The following is a 17,888-nucleotide window of genomic DNA, read 5'->3' as shown; positions in this document are numbered from 1 at the left end:
AGGCATGGAATATTTCTGGCTGCAGGGCCTCCCGGCATGGGAATCCTGGGGTCACCAGGGAAGCTCCCAGAGCACACGCAGAGTCGGGGCACTTCTTCCCAAAGAGTCAATGAAACGGCAAGTCACAGTCTCCCCTTCCCCCACTACCTCCTGCCAGGAAAAACAGCCCCCAGCTCCGCGGTTACATCTGTTCCTCCAGGAATGGGTCAAAGTCTCCAAACCATGCCACGGACAGAAGTCATTGCTGGACAGACCAGCCTTCAAGTCCAGAGTCCCCCAGGCCTGTTGCCCTCTCCTCATCGCCAGATCCACTTTGTGCTTCTAGATCCTGGTGGTCATGATGCTGGTTATCAGATTTCTCGTGTCCATCCAATGACAAGATGAGAAAAGAGCCCAGAGAGGTTGGGGTTGGGGGGTGCTCCCAAAGTCACTCAGCTGTGGTCGTGATTCTGAGTCCCAAGCAGACCAGGCTCCAAGAGCACAGGGGGTGGGACATCTAGTGTAGGGGCGGGACTCTCATCCCTCGGTGGGCTCAGATGAGACACTGACCACTGCAACCCCGCCAACAGGTTGCAGCTCCTCTATTTAAGCAGGTGGGAGAATGTTTAAGGAATTGTTGGAACTTTTCCTGGAAAACATTTACAAATATTTTTGTCTTTAAAGGAATAAGCCCTTAGCAAGCAGGAAAACTTATTTGAAAGAACTAACTTCCTGGAGTTTTACTGATTTGGGCTTTTTACTTAGTAGTTGGAGAGGCATTTCATTCACAGTCTTTTCCAATGAGAATTTCCTCTGAGGCTCAGGACCCCGCTACGTTGTGGTAGTTTCATGGGAATTAGAAAAAGGTCACTTCCTGAATACATCTACTTCCATTTATCAAACGAGCGTTGTAATACACTGATCTTGTTAGAAGGCAGCATTCAACTGCCAGAATACATCATGACGGATATCACAGATCTATAATGTCTATGAAGTAGATCGTGCCCCTGGATTCGTTATCCATTGCTGCATAAAAAATTACTCCAAAATTTGGCAACTTAAAACAAGAGTAAAAATTGACTATCTCTCAGTTTCTGTGAGTCAGGAACTCAGAAGCAGCTTTGATAAGTGGTTCTAATTCAGTGTCTTTCATGAAGTTGCAGTCAGGATGTCAGCGGAGCTGCTGTCATTTAAAGGCTTAACTGGGGCTGACTGACCCACTTTCCTGGTGGCTCCTTCACACAGCTGGCGACGTGGATCTGCTCAGCCTCTTGCCACGTGAACCTCTCCATAGGGCTGCCACTGTCCTGACATGGCAGCTGGCATCCCCTAAAGGGACTGACCCGAGAGACAGCCAGGTTGACACAGCCATGTCTTTTATGACCCCACCTCAGAAGTCACACATCGTCACTTACAAATCCCATTGGTTACACAGGTCAGCCCTATTCACATGGGAGGGGACCACACGAGGGTATGAATTCTTGCCACTGGGAGGCAAGAATCCCAGGGGGCCATCTTTGAGCCTGCTACCCCCTTTGATGGGGTGCTCTTGTACAGTGAACAACCTGCCCAACTGTAATTTCAGCCCTGCTGAGTCCTGCCATCGACCTTCACCAACTGTGTGCCTGGACTGTGCTAAGTGTTGTAACAATGGTCTACCCTGGAGCAGCTTCCAATCTAGCAGAGAAGCTAAGACACACATAAAATTAGTGACAGGACAAGGCAGCGTAAAATCAATGACAGGAAAAATCAAGTGTTCAGGAGAACCGAAAGCTGGAGAGGCCCTACATCTGAATTGAGAGATGGGGAAAGGGTCATCTGAGTGGGGCCTTGACCCCTGGAGATGCTGGAGATGCAAATTGTGGGGTGTTCTCTCAGCGCGAGTAAAGGCAGGGAGGCTGAGAAGCAGGATTCATGTTTGCAGACTGGAGAGTAGGGGTTGCAGGGGGGTATTAGGGACACATCTGGGGGTATGTCATGGTCACTCAGCCCATCCAGGTGACCATCCGCTCACAGTAGTGGTCAGAAGGTGGGGTGGGAAAGCCTGGCTGAGCCTCTGCTCCATTTCTTCCTCCCCGCCGCCCACCACGCGGCAGAGTTTTGCCAAAACCCCACCAAGGGGGCCACCTCCGCAGAGCAGGGGAGACTGTCCGAGGGGCAGCAGGCACTCCCTGGGCTCTCAGCTCTCTCCCTGTGGCCTGGGCCGGGGAGGTCTGGACACCCCAGCCACTGAGCCTGGCCGAGCCTCCTGGAGGACCTCCCCTGCACTGAAGCCCTGCCTGCTCGGCCCTCCCAGGAAGGGAGGGACACCTCCCTGCTGACCTACTTCCTTCCTACGCTCCACCAGGGCGCCTCTGAGCACCTGTGAATGCCCAGAGGCTGGGCCCCTCGGGGGCATTAGCAGAGACTCCTGCCCATCCTTGATTACCTTCGTGGGTCCGATGCAGGGGCTAGATGGGTTGTGGTTGAGAGCATGTCCTGGGGAGTCAGCCTGTGGGCACAGATCTCTATGCTGTAACTTACTATCTGGGTGATTTATCCTTTGCTACCTCATTTATCTCACCTGTAAAATGGGGATGATGATCATAATAGGAGCTAATCCCAGTTATTGTGAAGACTTAGCAGGCCTGAGGGCAGATGGGGTCCCAATCCCGCATTTGGGAAACCCATTGTGTAGGGCTGGAACTCGGTCTGCAGGGTAAAGGTGCTGGTGCAGGCCCTGCCCTAGCCTCCCAGTCTGCCCCAGGGGGCCCGAGCATCTGAAGTGGGGAACTGGGGGCCAAGGAGGCGGAGCCCTGCGACCTTGAGTCCTCTTACCCACTGCTGAGAAGGTCACCCTGCACCTGGCTCCAAGCCTTCAGAACCAAATGTAGCCCAGATGTGAGGTCTCCCCTCTGACCAGGACTCAGAGAGGCTGTCTGCTGGCCCTCAGCCCAGCTGCCCACAAAGCCACCCTCCTGGGACCCCATGGCTGCCCTGAAGGAGCCACTTGGCCTTGAGCCTGTCAGCTGGCCCTAGTTTCCCGAGCCCTCTGCATTCCCTCTGGCTCCCAGCATTGCAGCAGGGTGTACGGGGAAGGATGGAGCCTCAGGAAGGTTCTCTCCTAGGATGTGGGGAAAAGGGAACCCTCCTGCACTGTTGGTGGGAATGTAAATTGGTGCAGCCACTATGGAGAACAGTATGGAAACTCCTTTATAAACTGAAAATAGAGATACCATATGATCCCACAATCCCACTCCTGGGCATAAATCCCCCAAAGAAGGAAACTTTAATTTGAAAAGATATATGCACCCAAATGTTCATAGCAGCACTATTTACAATAATCAAGACATGGGAACAACCCAAGTGCCAGATAATTGGTAAAAGATGATTGGTTTAATAAGATGTGATATATATGTGGAATATTATTCAGCCATAAAAAAGAATGAAATATTGTCATTTGCAGCAGTATGGATTGACTTAGAGATAATCATACTAAGTGAAGTAAGTCAGACAGAGAAAGACAAATACCATATGATATCACTTACATATGGAATCTAAAAGATAATACAAATGAATCTATGTACAAAAATAAAACAGACTCATAGACATAGAAAACAAACTTCTGTTTACCAAAGGGGGAAGGGGTGGGAGGAGGGATAAACTAGAAGATTGAGATTAACAGATACAAACTACTATAAATAAAATAGATAAGCAGCAAGAATTTACTGTATAGCATAGGAAACTGTATTCAATACCTTATAATAACCTATAATGGAAAATAATCTGAATATATATATATAGCCACTAACAACCACTCATCTGTTCTCCTTTTATATATCTGAATCACCTTGCTGTACGCCTGAAACTAACACAGCATTGTAAATCAATTACAGCTATATTTCAATAAGATAAAATAAAGGATGATGTCAGTTATATTAAAAAAAAAAAAAAAGATTGTCTCCTTCTCTGGACAGCAGAAGGCAGACTCAGAGCTCTCTACAGCACAGACAATTGAGGCCTGAGGTCTGGGGACACCTTCCCTGGTCAGAGGGAAGGAGGGGAGTCCTACACAGGCTCTCAAGTGGATCTAGGTAGGTGCGGTCCATTCTGAGCCCCCTCAGAGAGATGCAGAAGTGGAATGGTTTCTCAGTAGAAAGAACCAAGTTAAACAGGGCCATTCAGAGCATAACCTGGCCCCCGAGACCTGGAGCACCTTGGTGGGACTGCCTGCTTTATGCTTGCTATTCCCACAGTCTGGAACACTGCTCCCCACTTCATCCTATGACTGGATCCTTCTCACCATCCAGGCATAAGCTCAAATGACATTTCCTCCTGGAAGCCTTCCCTGACCACCCCGAATGAAGTAGTCTCCCCCACACGGCCCCAGGCACTGCTATAGACAGAGGACAGAAGTTGGGGGGAGAAAGATTGACTGATTAAGTTTATTTCCTATCATTTGGGTTTTTTAAAAATTAAACTTGTTTATTTTGACAAAACTGTTAATTCACATGTAGTTTTAACAAATAATACAGACATCCCAGGTACACTTTACCCAGTTTTCTCTCTTTCAAAACCATAATGACATCAACCAAGACATTGACATTGATACAGAACAGGCTACAGAAGATCCCCATCACCAGGAGGACCCCTCCTGTTGCCCTTTGATACCCTCTCACCTCCCTCCTGCCCCAGCTCCTTCTTAGCCACTAACAACCACTCATCTGTACTCCATTTCTATAATCTTGTCACCTTAAGACTGGTATACAAATGGAATCACACAGCATGTAACCTGTTGGCACCAGCTTTTTTCACTCTGGTCACCCAGCTTTCTAATGTGTCCATAGCTCATCCCTTTCTGTTGCTGACTGGTGCTAGGGCTGGTGCAGTTTCTCCAACCGTTCACCCACTGGAGGACATCTGGGTTCTTTTCAGTTATTGACTCTCATGCATGAAGCTGTGAAAAACATTGACCTGCACTGTGTGGACGTAAGTTTTCATTTCTTTGGGATAATTGTTCAAGAGTGTGTTTGCTGAGCCAGAAGTTCCCATATTCAGTTTTTTAAGAAATCACCAAAATGGTTTCCAGGGAGGCTGTACCACTCTACATTCCCACCAGCAAGGTGTGTGAGTGATCTGGTTTCCCCACATCCTCGCCAGCATTTGCTGTTGTCACTCTGCTATTTTTTTAGCCACTCTGATTGGTGTGTGGTGATAGCTCATCCCTCTTCGATGACTCGTGCTGCATCTTTGTCACAGAACAGCTGCCTGCTTGGTCTGCCCTCTGTGCATTGCCGGTGCCCCGGGCAGTGCTGGGCACAGGAGGAAACCCAATGACCATTTAGGGAATGAACGCATGGCCTGCGGGGTCGCCTGCCCTTTTAAAGATGAGAAGGAGGAACACAGGTTGGCCTTCGCTCTGGGAAACCGCTTGAGCACCTGCGGTTTATTTTCCATTATAGGTTATTATAAGATATTGAATACAGTTTCCTGTGCCATGCAGGTGGGATTGCTCAGAGGAGGCTAAGGCCATCTGCCATCCATGGAGGAGAAGGGGGAGGGAAGAGCACCCAGCACCCTCCACACCCCACCAGGGCCCTGGTGCCTCCCGGCCCCACTCGGGGCCTGTATTGTGGGACTGACACGTATCCCTCCTCCCCTTCCACTGAATCTGCCTTCTTAGGGCAGAAACATCCAGAAGATAAGTGTGTTGGGCTCCCCAAGGCCCTTGCTACTGGGGTGTGGGGCTCCCAGGCTTCATTTATCTTTTCCTTTTCGCCCCACTGTAACTGCACCAGGGTAAGGACCTTTGCTAGGATTTACCAACGAGACACGACCAAACTTTGCCCTCCGTGCTCTGGAGTAAAAATTGAGGCAGCCTGTTATCCATGTTGAGTCTGCTGACCTGGGCTGTGGGTTCTGCTCCCTGGAGGGAGGGGATGTCCGTTGTCCTCCATCCTGCACCCCTCCCTCCTGGTGGCCATCACTGGCCACACTTCATGTTTAATGTATGTATAATGTTGAGCTGTCTCAGAGGAGGCTTCTCCCCACAGCGATATGGTTCCATGAGAGTGACAGAATACAGACGTGATCAATTAACAGTGCACGCGAAGTTAACATTGAATGTAAATATTTATAGGTCAAATGGCTCACAGATATACATAGGATGTCAGTATATTTTTAAAAAAATCAAGAACTGCAAATGAAGAATTGCAAACTTCATTAACGAAGATGAAGCCAGCCGTAAGTTCAGAAGTTGAAGCACGTATCATAAAGCCCCCATCCTCTTGCTGAAAATGGGCCACAAAATTGTTTTTTTAGATTCCTAATTAAAAATTAATTAATTAACTAATTAAATTAAAGAATCCTAGTAGCTACATCAGTTTGCTAAACTGTAACAAATTACCGTGGACTGAGGTTTAAATGACAGAGGTTTATTTTCTCACAGTTCTGGAGGCTGGAAGTCCAAGATCAAGGCATCGGTAGGGTTAGCTTCCTCTGAGGCCTCTGTCTTCCATTTGTAGATGGCTGCCTCCCTCCGGGTGTCCTCACAAGGTCTTCCCTCTGCGTGTCTCTGTCCTAATCTCCTCTTGTAAGGGTACCGGTCATATTGGAGGAGGGTCCACCCATACAACCTCATTTTAACCTCAATTCCTCTTTAAAGATCCTCCCTCCAAGTACAATAACATTCTGAGATACTGGGATTCAGACTTTAACATTTGAAGTTGGGGGTGGGGAACAACTCAGCAACTGTTAAGTCACCAATTGTTACTGCAGCCCACATCAGTAGCCAAAAGTAGCAAAATGTGAGGAGTCAGAGGGAATAAACCAAAGTGTTTTCCCAGCGGGAGCACTGAGTCATGAGAGAAAATTCCGTCTCCGGGCCTGGCCTGGCAGACAGCGTGTGAGTCAGCTGCGAACACCATCCCCGTAGCGCACAGAGCAGCGGAGTTTCACATAGCCATCCATACTCGTGTTCAGGAATCGCACACCCCCAAAGTGGAATTCAGTGAAATCGTGCCCGAGAGAAGATTCTGTAGCCTTTGCTAAACGGCAGATGCCAGCTGCCCAATGAGAAGCCCCACTCCAAGGGCCTTCGGTGTCCCGGGAAGAGCCCAGTGGTACAGTGAAAAGCCCCAGCTTGTGAGCTGGGCTCTGAACTGCAGGTGAGATGGGAGAAACCTGAGGAAGGAGGGCTGGCTTTCCAGCACAGGGGGAGGGAGGGGAGCCCCAAGCAAAGGCAGGGGTGGGGTAGACAAGCACGCCCTGGAGAGTCCCAGAGCTGGTAGCCCTCCTGGGGCTGTGTCCTCTAACCCGGTCTCCCTCTGCATGTCCCCGCAGGGCTCTGGCTGAGAACATGGCCAATGGCATTGACGAGCTGATCGGCATTCCCTTCCCCAACCACAGCAGCGAGGTCCTGTGCAGCCTGAACGAGCAGCGGCATGACGGGCTGCTCTGCGACGTGCTCCTGGTGGTGCAGGAGCAGGAGTACCGCACCCACCGCTCCGTCCTAGCTGCCTGCAGCAAGTACTTCAAGAAGCTCTTCACGGCCGGCACCTTAGCCAGCCAGCCCTACGTCTACGAGATTGACTTTGTCCAGCCTGAGGCTCTGGCCGCCATCCTGGAGTTCGCCTACACCTCCACGCTCACCATCACCGCTTCCAATGTCAAGCACATCCTCAATGCCGCCAGGATGCTGGAGATCCAGTGCATCGTGAACGTGTGCCTGGAGATCATGGAGCCCGGGGGGGATGGGGGGGAGGAGGATGACAAGGAGGACGACGACGATGATGAAGATGACGATGACGAGGAGGATGAAGAGGAGGAGGAGGAGGAAGAGGAGGAAGAGGAGGACGACGACACGGAGGATTTCGCAGATCAAGAAAACTTGCCTGACCCCCAGGACATCAATTGCCACCAAAGCCCTTCCAAGACAGACCACCTTTCGGAGAAGGCCTACTCAGACACACCCAGGGACTTCCCTGATTCCTTCCAGGCCGGCAGCCCCGGCCATCTGGGCGTGATCCGGGACTTCTCCATCGAATCTTTGCTGAGGGAGAACCTGTACCCCAAAGCCAACATCCCCGACAGGGGACCCTCCTTATCTCCCTTCGCCCCAGACTTCTTTCCACACCTCTGGCCAGGGGACTTCGGTGCCTTCACCCAGCTGCCCGAGCAGCCCGTGGACAACGGGCCCCTGGACCTGGTCATCAAGAACCGCAAGATCAAGGAGGAGGAGAAGGAGGAGCTTCCCCCGCCCCCACCGCCTCCCTTCCCGAACGACTTCTTCAAGGACGTGTTCCCGGACCTTCCCGGGGGGCCGCTGGGGCCCATCAAGGCAGAGAACGACTATGGTGCCTATCTCAGCTTCCTGAGTGCCGCCCACCTGGGGGGGCTCTTCCCGCCCTGGCCGCTGGTGGAGGAGCGCAAGCTGAAGCCCAAGGCCTCTCAGCAGTGCCCCATCTGCCACAAAGTCATCATGGGGGCCGGGAAGCTGCCGCGGCACATGAGGACGCACACCGGGGAGAAGCCATACATGTGCAACATCTGTGAGGTCCGCTTCACCAGGTGCGCTGGGGTGGGGCCTGCGGGGGGCGGAGGGCCGGGGCCCCGGGGACACAGAGAGACCCAGGTCAGGGGCAGCCCTGGCTCCTCGAAAGCTCATTGCCAGAAGGGGTGCTCAGCATTCCTGGTGCAGCCATTTTCAAATATTTTCTAATACACCATACCAGGTAGAAGGAGGCCAAGATGTAAAATCGATAAGCGCAGAGTGGTTCTGGTGAAGGCAGGAGTGAGGGGCCTTGGTACCCACCGTCAATCCAGTTTGGAGGGCAGCCCCCTTTATTTTATTTGGAACTCAGTCAGCATGCCAGGGTCTGTCCCGAGTGAGAAGACAGGCAGGGGCCAGGGTCTTTGTCCACAGATAGGCGATCCATCTCCCAGTAGCTAGCCAGCCACTCATAAGCCCAGCTGGATAATAGCAGAGCTGGGACTTGAGCCCCAGTTCATGTGTGACAGTGACACCTGCAACAGGGGACCCTAGAGGCCCCTGGTGGCCCTTTCAGTCCTCTTTCAGGTCAGACCTAAAGGATGGGCCTCCTTTTGTGTTCTCCGCCTTGACTGTCCATGTTAGAAAGAGGGTTAACTTTATGCTGTTATAAAGTTGAAATTTGAAATCAGTACATTATAAGGCTTTCATCTTTCCTGGACTCCATCCCATTCCACACACATGGGTTATATACGTTCTCTGCACAGCCACTTTTGTGGTCAAGGCTGATTGGTGGGAGGATGCGGGGCCCAACTTGTCCATTAGGTTTGATGGGCCTCACCTGGGGCAAATGTGGTCCATTGGTGCCGTTTGTGGTCCGTGGTGTGAGGCTGGCCTTCCCAGCCTTGTCCACAGTGGGGGCAGGTCCTGGTGAGTGGCCCTGCATCAGGGCTTGGTCATTTCAGTGTGTCGGATGTGGACAGAGCCTGGTGGATACCTGCCCTGGGACTGTGACTTCCTAGACCAGGTCCTTTGCCCACACTGCCGCTGTCCCCTTCAAGGCACGTGCCATGAGAAACCCATACTTGGTTCCTGCTGCTGTCACCGCACATCCTCTTGGCAATTTATTCTGGGAATTGCTGGGGGCTTGTTCTTTGATTTTCCTCAGTGGGCCCAGAGCTTTGATATTTGAGGATGGAGTGAAGTTTTTTGAATCAGTTTGATTATCAAATCAGGGCAATGCTTTTGGGGAGAAAGCAAGACGTGTCTTGTTAAGTAAGGAGACTCACCTTTGGTGGCTTGAAAACTCTACTTGAGGTTGCCAGAGACGGTAAAGGGATGTGTTCAGATGACAATGGCATTGTGCAAACAGCTCTGCAGGCTCCTCCAGTGACTGCTTCAAAGGACATCACTGGTTGTTTCCAAGGTGGCCTTGGCTCCCCTCGCAGCTGCTTCTGTGAAGGACACCCCAAGCAGAATCTCTCCCAGATGCTCTGTGCTGACAGTAAAGGGAGAATTTGCAGGTGCAGAGAAACAGGGCCCCTCCTCCCCAGGGCGTGCCCCAGCAGTGCTGACCTCATGTGCTCTGTTCTTCTGATCACCGCAGAGCAGCTTGACCCAGAGTCCCCGAGATTCACCTCCTCTTGGGTGTCCTTTACCTTGAATTCACCTTAGAGCCACAGAACACATGTAAAGGCTTGACCAAAGCACAGGGATAGCAGGAGGAAGATAAACCAGAGCCTGGTCCAAATTCAAGTCCAGTCCATGCATCTGGAGCCAGGCCCTCTCTGCAGCTTGTGCCAAGTCCAGCCCCCGGGGAATGACTTCAAGACGTGGATGCTTTTCACGGGCCAGATCCAGAAAAGCCAGATCCAGACTCCTGCTATCCAGGGTCCACTTCCCTTGCTTGTCCCCTGTGCAGAGGCTGGCACTGGGGACACCGCTCCCTGCAGGGGAGACCCAGGTCTGCAGCTTCAGTGGAATGAGTTGCATCTCAAGGCCACTGCACAGTGGGCCTGCCTGGCCCCCACCCCCAAGTCCCCATCTCCCTTCCCTCCCCCACTTCCCTCGGGGCCTTTCCCACACTCAGCTTTCGCTAAAGGCCACGCCAGTCTGTGCTCCTGCCTTCCCTAGGGAAAGTTTAAAACTTGGTCAGTCAAGATGGTGAGACTACTCACCCTCTTGACCCCAGAACCTCCTCAGCATGGGCCTCCTGGTTTCGGCCTGGATGCTGTGTTGTAGAGAAGGGTCACATTCCAGAACCCTCCCTCCAGGCACATTCCTGCTGATCACTCAGGGCGGCCCCCTTGCCGGCCTCTCCCCACCCCTCCAGGCCTGATCAGCCGTGGGGCGGTTCTGGCCATCCAGCCCTGTGCCCGGCCCTCCCTTCGGTTTTGTCCTGCTCAGCAGAGCAACAGGCAGCCGTTTGGGCCCCCAGGCCCATCCCCACTGAAGCAGCTGCATTCCCACCTCCATCAGCAACTCCCCTCACTTGGTTCCCACCAGGAAAGAACAGAAAAGCTCTTGAGTCCACTCCCAACTCCCAGAAGCAGAGATACCGGAGTGGAGGGAGGTTGGAGGAGATTTCCTGGGCCTCCTCACATGGGGGTTTTATTTCTCACTGTGGCTGTCCGAGCTGAACGCTCCCCAACGCCCCTCCCCATCACATCCTTCAACATCGCTGGTTCCTTGCTTCCCTTCTGCCCCCTCCCCAGAGCTGCCCTACGGGATTCTTTTCAGTCTTCAGGGAGCCTCAGCCCTGGCCCGTCCAGATCGGGGGTGCCCATGATTCTCTCTGTAGCCAAGTCCCTGAGCAGCGAGCAGTGTGTCCCGGGGACCTCCTTTGTGGTTGACTACTTGCAGCCTCCACCCATCACACCGCCTTCGTTTCCCAGCTGGAGGCTGAAGAAGCCACTTAGAGCAGCAGCTGCTGCCTCTTTGACTCAGAATTCCCAGACTCCCTTGCGAGGCAAAGCCAAGGCCTGGGACTGGAGCATCCTCATGTCCTCTTCTTGGACACTATTTCCCTTTCTGGAGCCTGGGTCTTTGCTTAATCGCAGCTGAGCCTCAGCTCTCTGGCCAAGCTTCCTCTCCTCTCTTGATGTTCAACCCACCTCCCCTCCCTCCTGGGCGACATTGGTGCACCCTCCCCTCCCCCTGCCAGATGGCCCTTTGACCCAGGCTCTGAGTTATGGCCTCAGATGGCAACTCCTAGCATGCCCACACTCCGTGGGAGCATCATTCCTCATGACTTGAGCAGCTACAACATGGTGGAGGGGCCTAGGGGAGGTCCTTCCAACAGAGCTCCTCCTGCCCCTAAGGCCCCACCTGCGGCTTTCATTCTGTGGGTCTCCAAGAAGGGACTGAGGTCCCCCCACCATCTGTTGTCTGTCCTAAGTATCAGGAGCCTCACCTCCGAGTCAGCTCTAGATTTCAGCCACTCCCACCAGTTGTCCCTCCACTGATTTGTTCCAGATATGGGACACCCCTGGGGCCCCTCAGAGGCTTCAACCAGACTGTGTATCACTGGCTGCATGCTTTCCCCTCCTAGCTCTGGTCACCCCGTGATCACTTTGACTCCGAGTCCCTCCACCCATGACTGAGTCTATGTATACACTCCCCCAGCCTGGGCCAAGGTCACCAGGGGCCTGTGCTGGCTGCTGAGAGCCAGCTCCTGCTGAAACCAGTCTTGTGGTTCAGGGGGAGAGAGAAACAGCTCTAGGACTTAGGGAAAAGGCAGTCTTGACCAAGACTCCCCCAGACTCTCCTCATCAGGAGTCCTTTGCTTCCATTCCCAGAAAGTCTGGAAGTCCGGGCCACAGGTCAGGCAAACTTTGGGTTCCACCAGAGGTGCCCTGAGGATGGGCCGTGAAGAACAGGGAGCATGTGGGCCAGGGAAGACAAGAAGGTATTTGTCCTCTCTGCATGCAGGATGCTACTGTACTTCGTGGGTCTTTTCCCGGCCCGCCCACATCACAGGCACCCCCCACCCTTGTTACCCCAACCTCAGCCATCATCACTGCTGACTGGGCCTGGCCTCGGGTCTGTGAGGCCCTCAGAACACTCTCAATTGCTCCTGTCCTGCCACATTAGTCCTTAAGTGCAGGCAGCCTGTCAGGGGAGCCCCTCGAGAACATGGCTGGGCAGTCTTCCTCCAGGACCACCTGCATCCCATGCCCCCTGCATCCCATCTGCAGCCGAGCTTTTCCAAATGCCCCAGCCACACCTGGTGGGCCATGCAATGAAGGCGAGAAACTGCAAACCTTAAGAATAGACCAGCCCCCGAGACAAAGGCCCTGGGAAAAGGATGGGCAACCTCTGTACCCTGAGAAGTCAGTCTCTGATGAGCCACGATGTTCCCAGTTTCCACTGAATCCCCCTACCAACTTCCCATAAAGGCTATAACTTTTAGCTGCCAACCTCTGCCCCCAGTGCAAGCCAAATGCTGATTGCTCTGTACCCGCTGGCAGCTGTCTGCTTCCCAAACAAGGCCAGGAGCCTGGCCACTGCTTTTTTTCCCTTTTCTTTTCTATATTTTCTTCTTAGTCCTCCCACTCCTGGCAGCTCTGGGGACCTTATTAAGATAATGTAATGTTATTAGCAGGGGCAGCAGGGAGAGAATTTGTCTCAGACCATCAGGTTACCAAGAAGTCTGGGTGGATGGTGCTGGGAAAGCGTTATCCTCTCTGGGAACCTCCATGGAGGCCCAGGACCCCAGGCCCTTTCCTTTCACTCAGGGGAATGAGATCATGACGACTGTCTCTCCTGACCATGAGCTCTCCAAGGTGGAAGGGGGAATGCCGATCAAAGCTCAGGTGCACGTGACCTGGGCTGGGCCCCCGGTGCAGGGTAGAGGGATCAGGGTAGAGGGATGTGATGGCAGGGGGATAGGGAGAGAGAGAGAGAGAGAGAGAGAGGGAGAGAGAGAGAGAGAGAGAGAGAGAGAGAGAGAGAGAGAGAGAGAGTGTCAGATTTGGGTTGGGGATTTCTGGTAAGTGGCCCCGAACCAGCAGGTCTTGGCAGTGAGCACCCACTGTACACTCAGTGGTGGGCACCGAGCAGAATATTAAAGCATCTGACAGCTTCTTATCCAAGCAGGTTCTGGTACCACGTGGGCCACATGCTGAATGGGGTGGAGAGAGCAGGGGGTTGAAGCATGTGCTCCGTAAATTCGCTCCACGTATCGCCCAGTATCAGGAAAGCTCTGGACACATCATTGCACCTCTCTTTGCCTCCACTTCCTCACGAGAATGATGGGAATGCCGACTTCACAGGCTGCAATGAGATAAGGTGGAACTGCCAGGTGCCCAGCAAGGCCCTGACCTGTGCTCACAATTAGTCCTGACGGGAAGGTCCCTGAGCCTGGGTTCCTTTCTGGCATCTGCCAGGGGCCAGTGCTCCTTCTCCATGAATTTGCTGCCTCCTACATCATCTTGCTGGCAAGGCTCCTAACAAGCCCCAGGAGCCAGGGACAGGGTGGCGGCTCAGTAGGCAGGAGGGGCAACTAGGGGAAATGTCTCTCCTGGTGGCCCTGCCCTGGGGATAACATGCACAGAAAATAAAGGCAGCAAAGGCGGCCTCTGAACAAGTGTTTCCATCTGCCAGCAGCACCTGTGCGGTCCGGCCTGGGCCACAGATGGTGCAGACAGGGAGACCGGACCCCCGAGGCCAGGACTTGCTGGGAGGGCACTGCTGGCACGTGGGGCCATGGCAGGGCAGGAGAAGACGATGCTGACACACTGTCCTCTGTTGCTCCCTCCTTGTCCCTCGGGTGACCTGCCTTGGGGTGCAGTGTTCAGGTGCTCTGGAAGGGCAGATCAAAGGAGGAGACCTGGGTGGAGAGGGAAGGGTTTAGGAAGGACTGCCCTTGAGTTTGACCTTGAAGGATCAGGGAGATAGGGAGCAGTAGACATTTCAGGCAGGGCAGTTTGTAAGAGTAAAGGCAGAGATGAAGGACATGGGTGCAGGGAAGAGGAGGGCTGGGATGAGGGGCTCAGGGCTGGGAAGGAAGGGGCACACACTCTGGCATCTAGGCTTGGACATCTGGTGGGAATCTAAGGATGGAGAATGGTGTCCACAAACAAGATACACACAGGAGGGGAAGGAGCCAGAGTTTACCAGCATCCATCCCATAATATGGCAGTCTCTGCACCAGGGGCTGGCAGTCCAGCTCATGCTGACAGAAGTTCTAAGATGCAAAGCTGATCAGAGCATGGCCTGCTAGGGGAACAGCGTGCCCCTGTCATGTGTGGGTGCAGCACTATGAGGAGGGACGGGGACTGGCAAAGGAGATGGGGTGACTATTTACCTCCAGCTTTACTGAGATATATTTGCCTCAGAACATTGTGTAAGTTTAAGGTGTACAATGGCGGTGATCAGATATGCATACATATGGTGAAATGATTACTGCCATCAGGTTAGTTAACATGCCCATCACCTCACTTAATTACCGTGTGTGTGTGTGTGTGTGTGTGTGTGTGTGTGTGTGATGAGAACATTTAAGATCTACTGTCTTAGCAACTTTCAAGTACACAATACACTGTTGTTAACTATAGTCACCCGGGGTTCCCAGAACTTACTCGTCTTATAGGTGGAAAGGATGAGCTTATAAGGAGACTTGAAAACCATGCTAAGGGGTGGGTTAGTCCATAGGCCATGGGACAGGGAGGGCCTCTGAAGATTTTAATGGGGATCACTGGATCCCTAGTCCTGAAGCAGTGGGAATGAGAGCACAGGTCCTGAGAGTCTGGAACATTCCAAATTTATTCATGCTTAAAGAAGCAAGGGTAGAAGAGCCATAGCATATGAAACTGACCTTGGCCAGAAAGAGATTCACTATTAGCCCATTACCCAGATGCAAACACTCTCAGAACACCAAAGGCTGAAATGGTCCAGCCTCCCTTTCCTGACTCCAAGGTCAGGAAACTGAAGCCCAGGGCAGCCCAGGACCTGGTCCAGGTCTTGGAGTGTGCCCAAGCCCGGGCGCAGCTCGGCCAGTGCACACGCGCGTTGTAGCCACAGAGAAGGTCATTACAGAAATAAGGAGGCTGTCCAACCTTAGAAAGTCATTGCCTCCCCGGGAATGTGCTGGATCAGATCAGTATTTTCAAGGTCCCGGGAAGCGCGCTGCAAATGAGGCAGGTTACCCGGCCCGCCGACTCAGGCTATGAATTAGGACGTGTTAACGTGCTTCTGGTAGACGAGATGCTCTCTAAATGTTTTTGCAGAACTAACTTACGAGCTTTGTCCACCCCCCACCCCCAGCCCCGCTCCCATGAAGTCTCTACTGGGGACAGCGGTTCCTGCCCGGGCTAAGCTGCTCCCACAACCTGGCCCGTCTCCTGGCCCCAGAGACAGCAGGCTGGCTGCCGATGCCCTGTTTTGATTGTTCAAGCTGGATTTTAGGAGGCAGCTCCCATAGGCGTCAGGCTGGGAGCACCCAGCATGAAAGTCCTTGGAACAGCGGGCAAACAAACCACGCCCAGATAGCCCTCCAGGACCCCCTGCCTCTCACTAGCTGGTAACCTTTGGGAAAGCAGCTTGATGTCTCTGAGCCCCTAGCTCTTCTTCCGTCCAAGTGAGGAAATCATTCCAGGTCTGTTGAACCAAGCTCGTGCCGACCCAGATTCTCTCATCAGCCCTGGAAAATAGGAATTGATGTCTAGTCCTAGGTTCAACTCCGCACAGAGAGGTTGAGTAACTTGCCTAAAGGTCACCCAGCAAGTTAGTGGGGAGGTGAGGTCTGCAGCTGGAGCGGAGGCTCCCACACCCGGCATGGGGCCCCTCTCCTGCACTATAACTTGCCTGTGAATAATGACCTTCCAGGGTCACTGAAATGGTGTATTCCCCTGCCCATAGCAGCTGCTCAATAAGAGGAAGTTATAAGCACCTTCTCATCCCCTCTTGCACACTTGGGTCAATCGCCACTGAAGCGTGCTTTATTTTAGATGCCCTAATGAAAAGCTTGGGAGCAGCAGTGCATATTTAAAGGAGCCCCTCGACCCTGGAAGCTTTACCATTTGCACTCTCTCCATTATTTGAGGGTGACCCTCAGGATCAATTCTATTCCATGTGTGTAATAGTGATTTTTGAAAAATCAACCTTCTAAGGTTGTGGTGAGGATTAAATGCGATGACGTAGTTAAAGCCCCACCCCGACGTTTTTACACAGGTCACAGTGTGGTGGTGAGGAAAGACGACCGGGCTGTTCTCGGCCCGGCTCTGCCATTGCCCTCTGGGCGACTTTGAGTTCCCCTCCCTGGGCCTCAGTTTGCCCACTAGCCAGGTGAAGGATGCACCTAGGCCTGTGGTTCTTGGGCTAGCGGCAGCAGCAGCACCTGACAACTTGTCCAAAATGCAAATTCCCGGCTCTCTTCCCCACAGACCTACTGACTCAGGCTGTCTGGGAGTGGAGCCCAGTATCTTTCATCAAACCCTGATAGTGGTTCTGATAACGGTCAACACGTATGAGATCCACTGGCCTGGATGCTCCCTAAGGCCCCTTCCTGCTCACAGATCCAATCACCTGCGTGAAATGTGGGTTACAGATACCATAAGAGCATCATGCTGGTGGGGAAAAGGAGCATGCGATGTCACAGCAGGGTCCCGTGCAGCCTGGGGGCAGCTGGTGGGTTGTGGGAAGGGCAGGGACACGGAGATGTGGGAGAGGGGAGGGTCTGGTGTGTGGAGGACACCAGCAGCATTCCCTGTCTCCTCCCTGCCCACCCCACTCTCCACCCCCACCTCCCAGTGCCCTCCAGCCTTCCAGTGAGCACAGGCGGGAGGGGCGGATCTGCCCTCTCTGGTCCTTCTCCCTGCACCCTGCCAGCATTCACATGAATGTCCTTTTCTCTCCTGGCCTGCCCCTGGGGAGCTAGTTGGAAAATGAGAGCCAGTGAGCCCTCTAGCGGCCAGGAGACACCACGCGACCAAGACCCGCTCCTGCTGTCCTGGGGTTGAGTGTGGTTTAAATCTGGCCATTTTAGGGCGGATGCCTGCGATCCACATCTGCTCCAACCTCAAACCCCAGCCAAAAATTACAGGCAGACGCTCCACCCAAGCCACACCTGCAGGGAGGAGGTGGGAGGCTGGACACAGCTTTCTGGCCTACTGGGTCTAGTCAAGGAAGCCTGCAGAAGGATCCTGAAAGTTCTTGAAGCACAACTGACTCTCTCAGAGTGGAGGCTGAAAGGTTCCTTTAGCGGGTTTAGGCAGTGTTCGGTGTTTACGAAAACAACCCTGTGGTGTCAGTTTTCCTCTCAAGACCACCAGGAGGTGTGCCCAACCTAGCTCAACACAAACCCAAATTCTCACCATCAGCCCTGAACAACAGGAATTAATATCTAGTCCTAGGTTCAGGTCTGTGCAGAGAGGTTAAGTAACTCTGCTAAGGTCACCCAGCACGTTAGCGGTGGGTCTGCAGCTGGAGCAGGGGCTCCCACCGC

At 53.1% G+C, this 17,888-nt stretch overlaps 1 protein-coding gene across 6 annotated transcripts in view; it reads left to right on the top strand.

Moving 5' to 3' along the window:
* The window catches only part of ZBTB7C (zinc finger and BTB domain containing 7C), a 314,920-nt gene that overhangs the window by 293,361 nt on the left and 3,671 nt on the right, over nt 1-17,888 (top strand). For 5 of the 6 annotated variants that reach the window (XM_032470491.1, XM_032470488.1, XM_032470490.1 and 2 more), the window contains one exon: nt 7,300-8,526. In XM_032470491.1, the coding sequence (XP_032326382.1) occupies nt 7,316-8,526 (1,211 nt within the window). In that variant the 5' untranslated portion in view covers nt 7,300-7,315. Of the gene's footprint in view, nt 1-6,939; nt 7,125-7,299; nt 8,527-17,888 lie in introns of all 6 variants that reach the window. The other variant, XM_032470487.1, reaches the window with a different exon arrangement.

This window comes from Camelus ferus, chromosome 30, assembly GCF_009834535.1.
Source record: "Camelus ferus isolate YT-003-E chromosome 30, BCGSAC_Cfer_1.0, whole genome shotgun sequence".
Classification (NCBI taxonomy): domain Eukaryota; kingdom Metazoa; phylum Chordata; class Mammalia; order Artiodactyla; family Camelidae; genus Camelus; species Camelus ferus.
The sequence above is the reverse complement of the archived record's forward strand: the minus strand, read 5'-3'. Positions and strand labels throughout refer to the sequence as shown.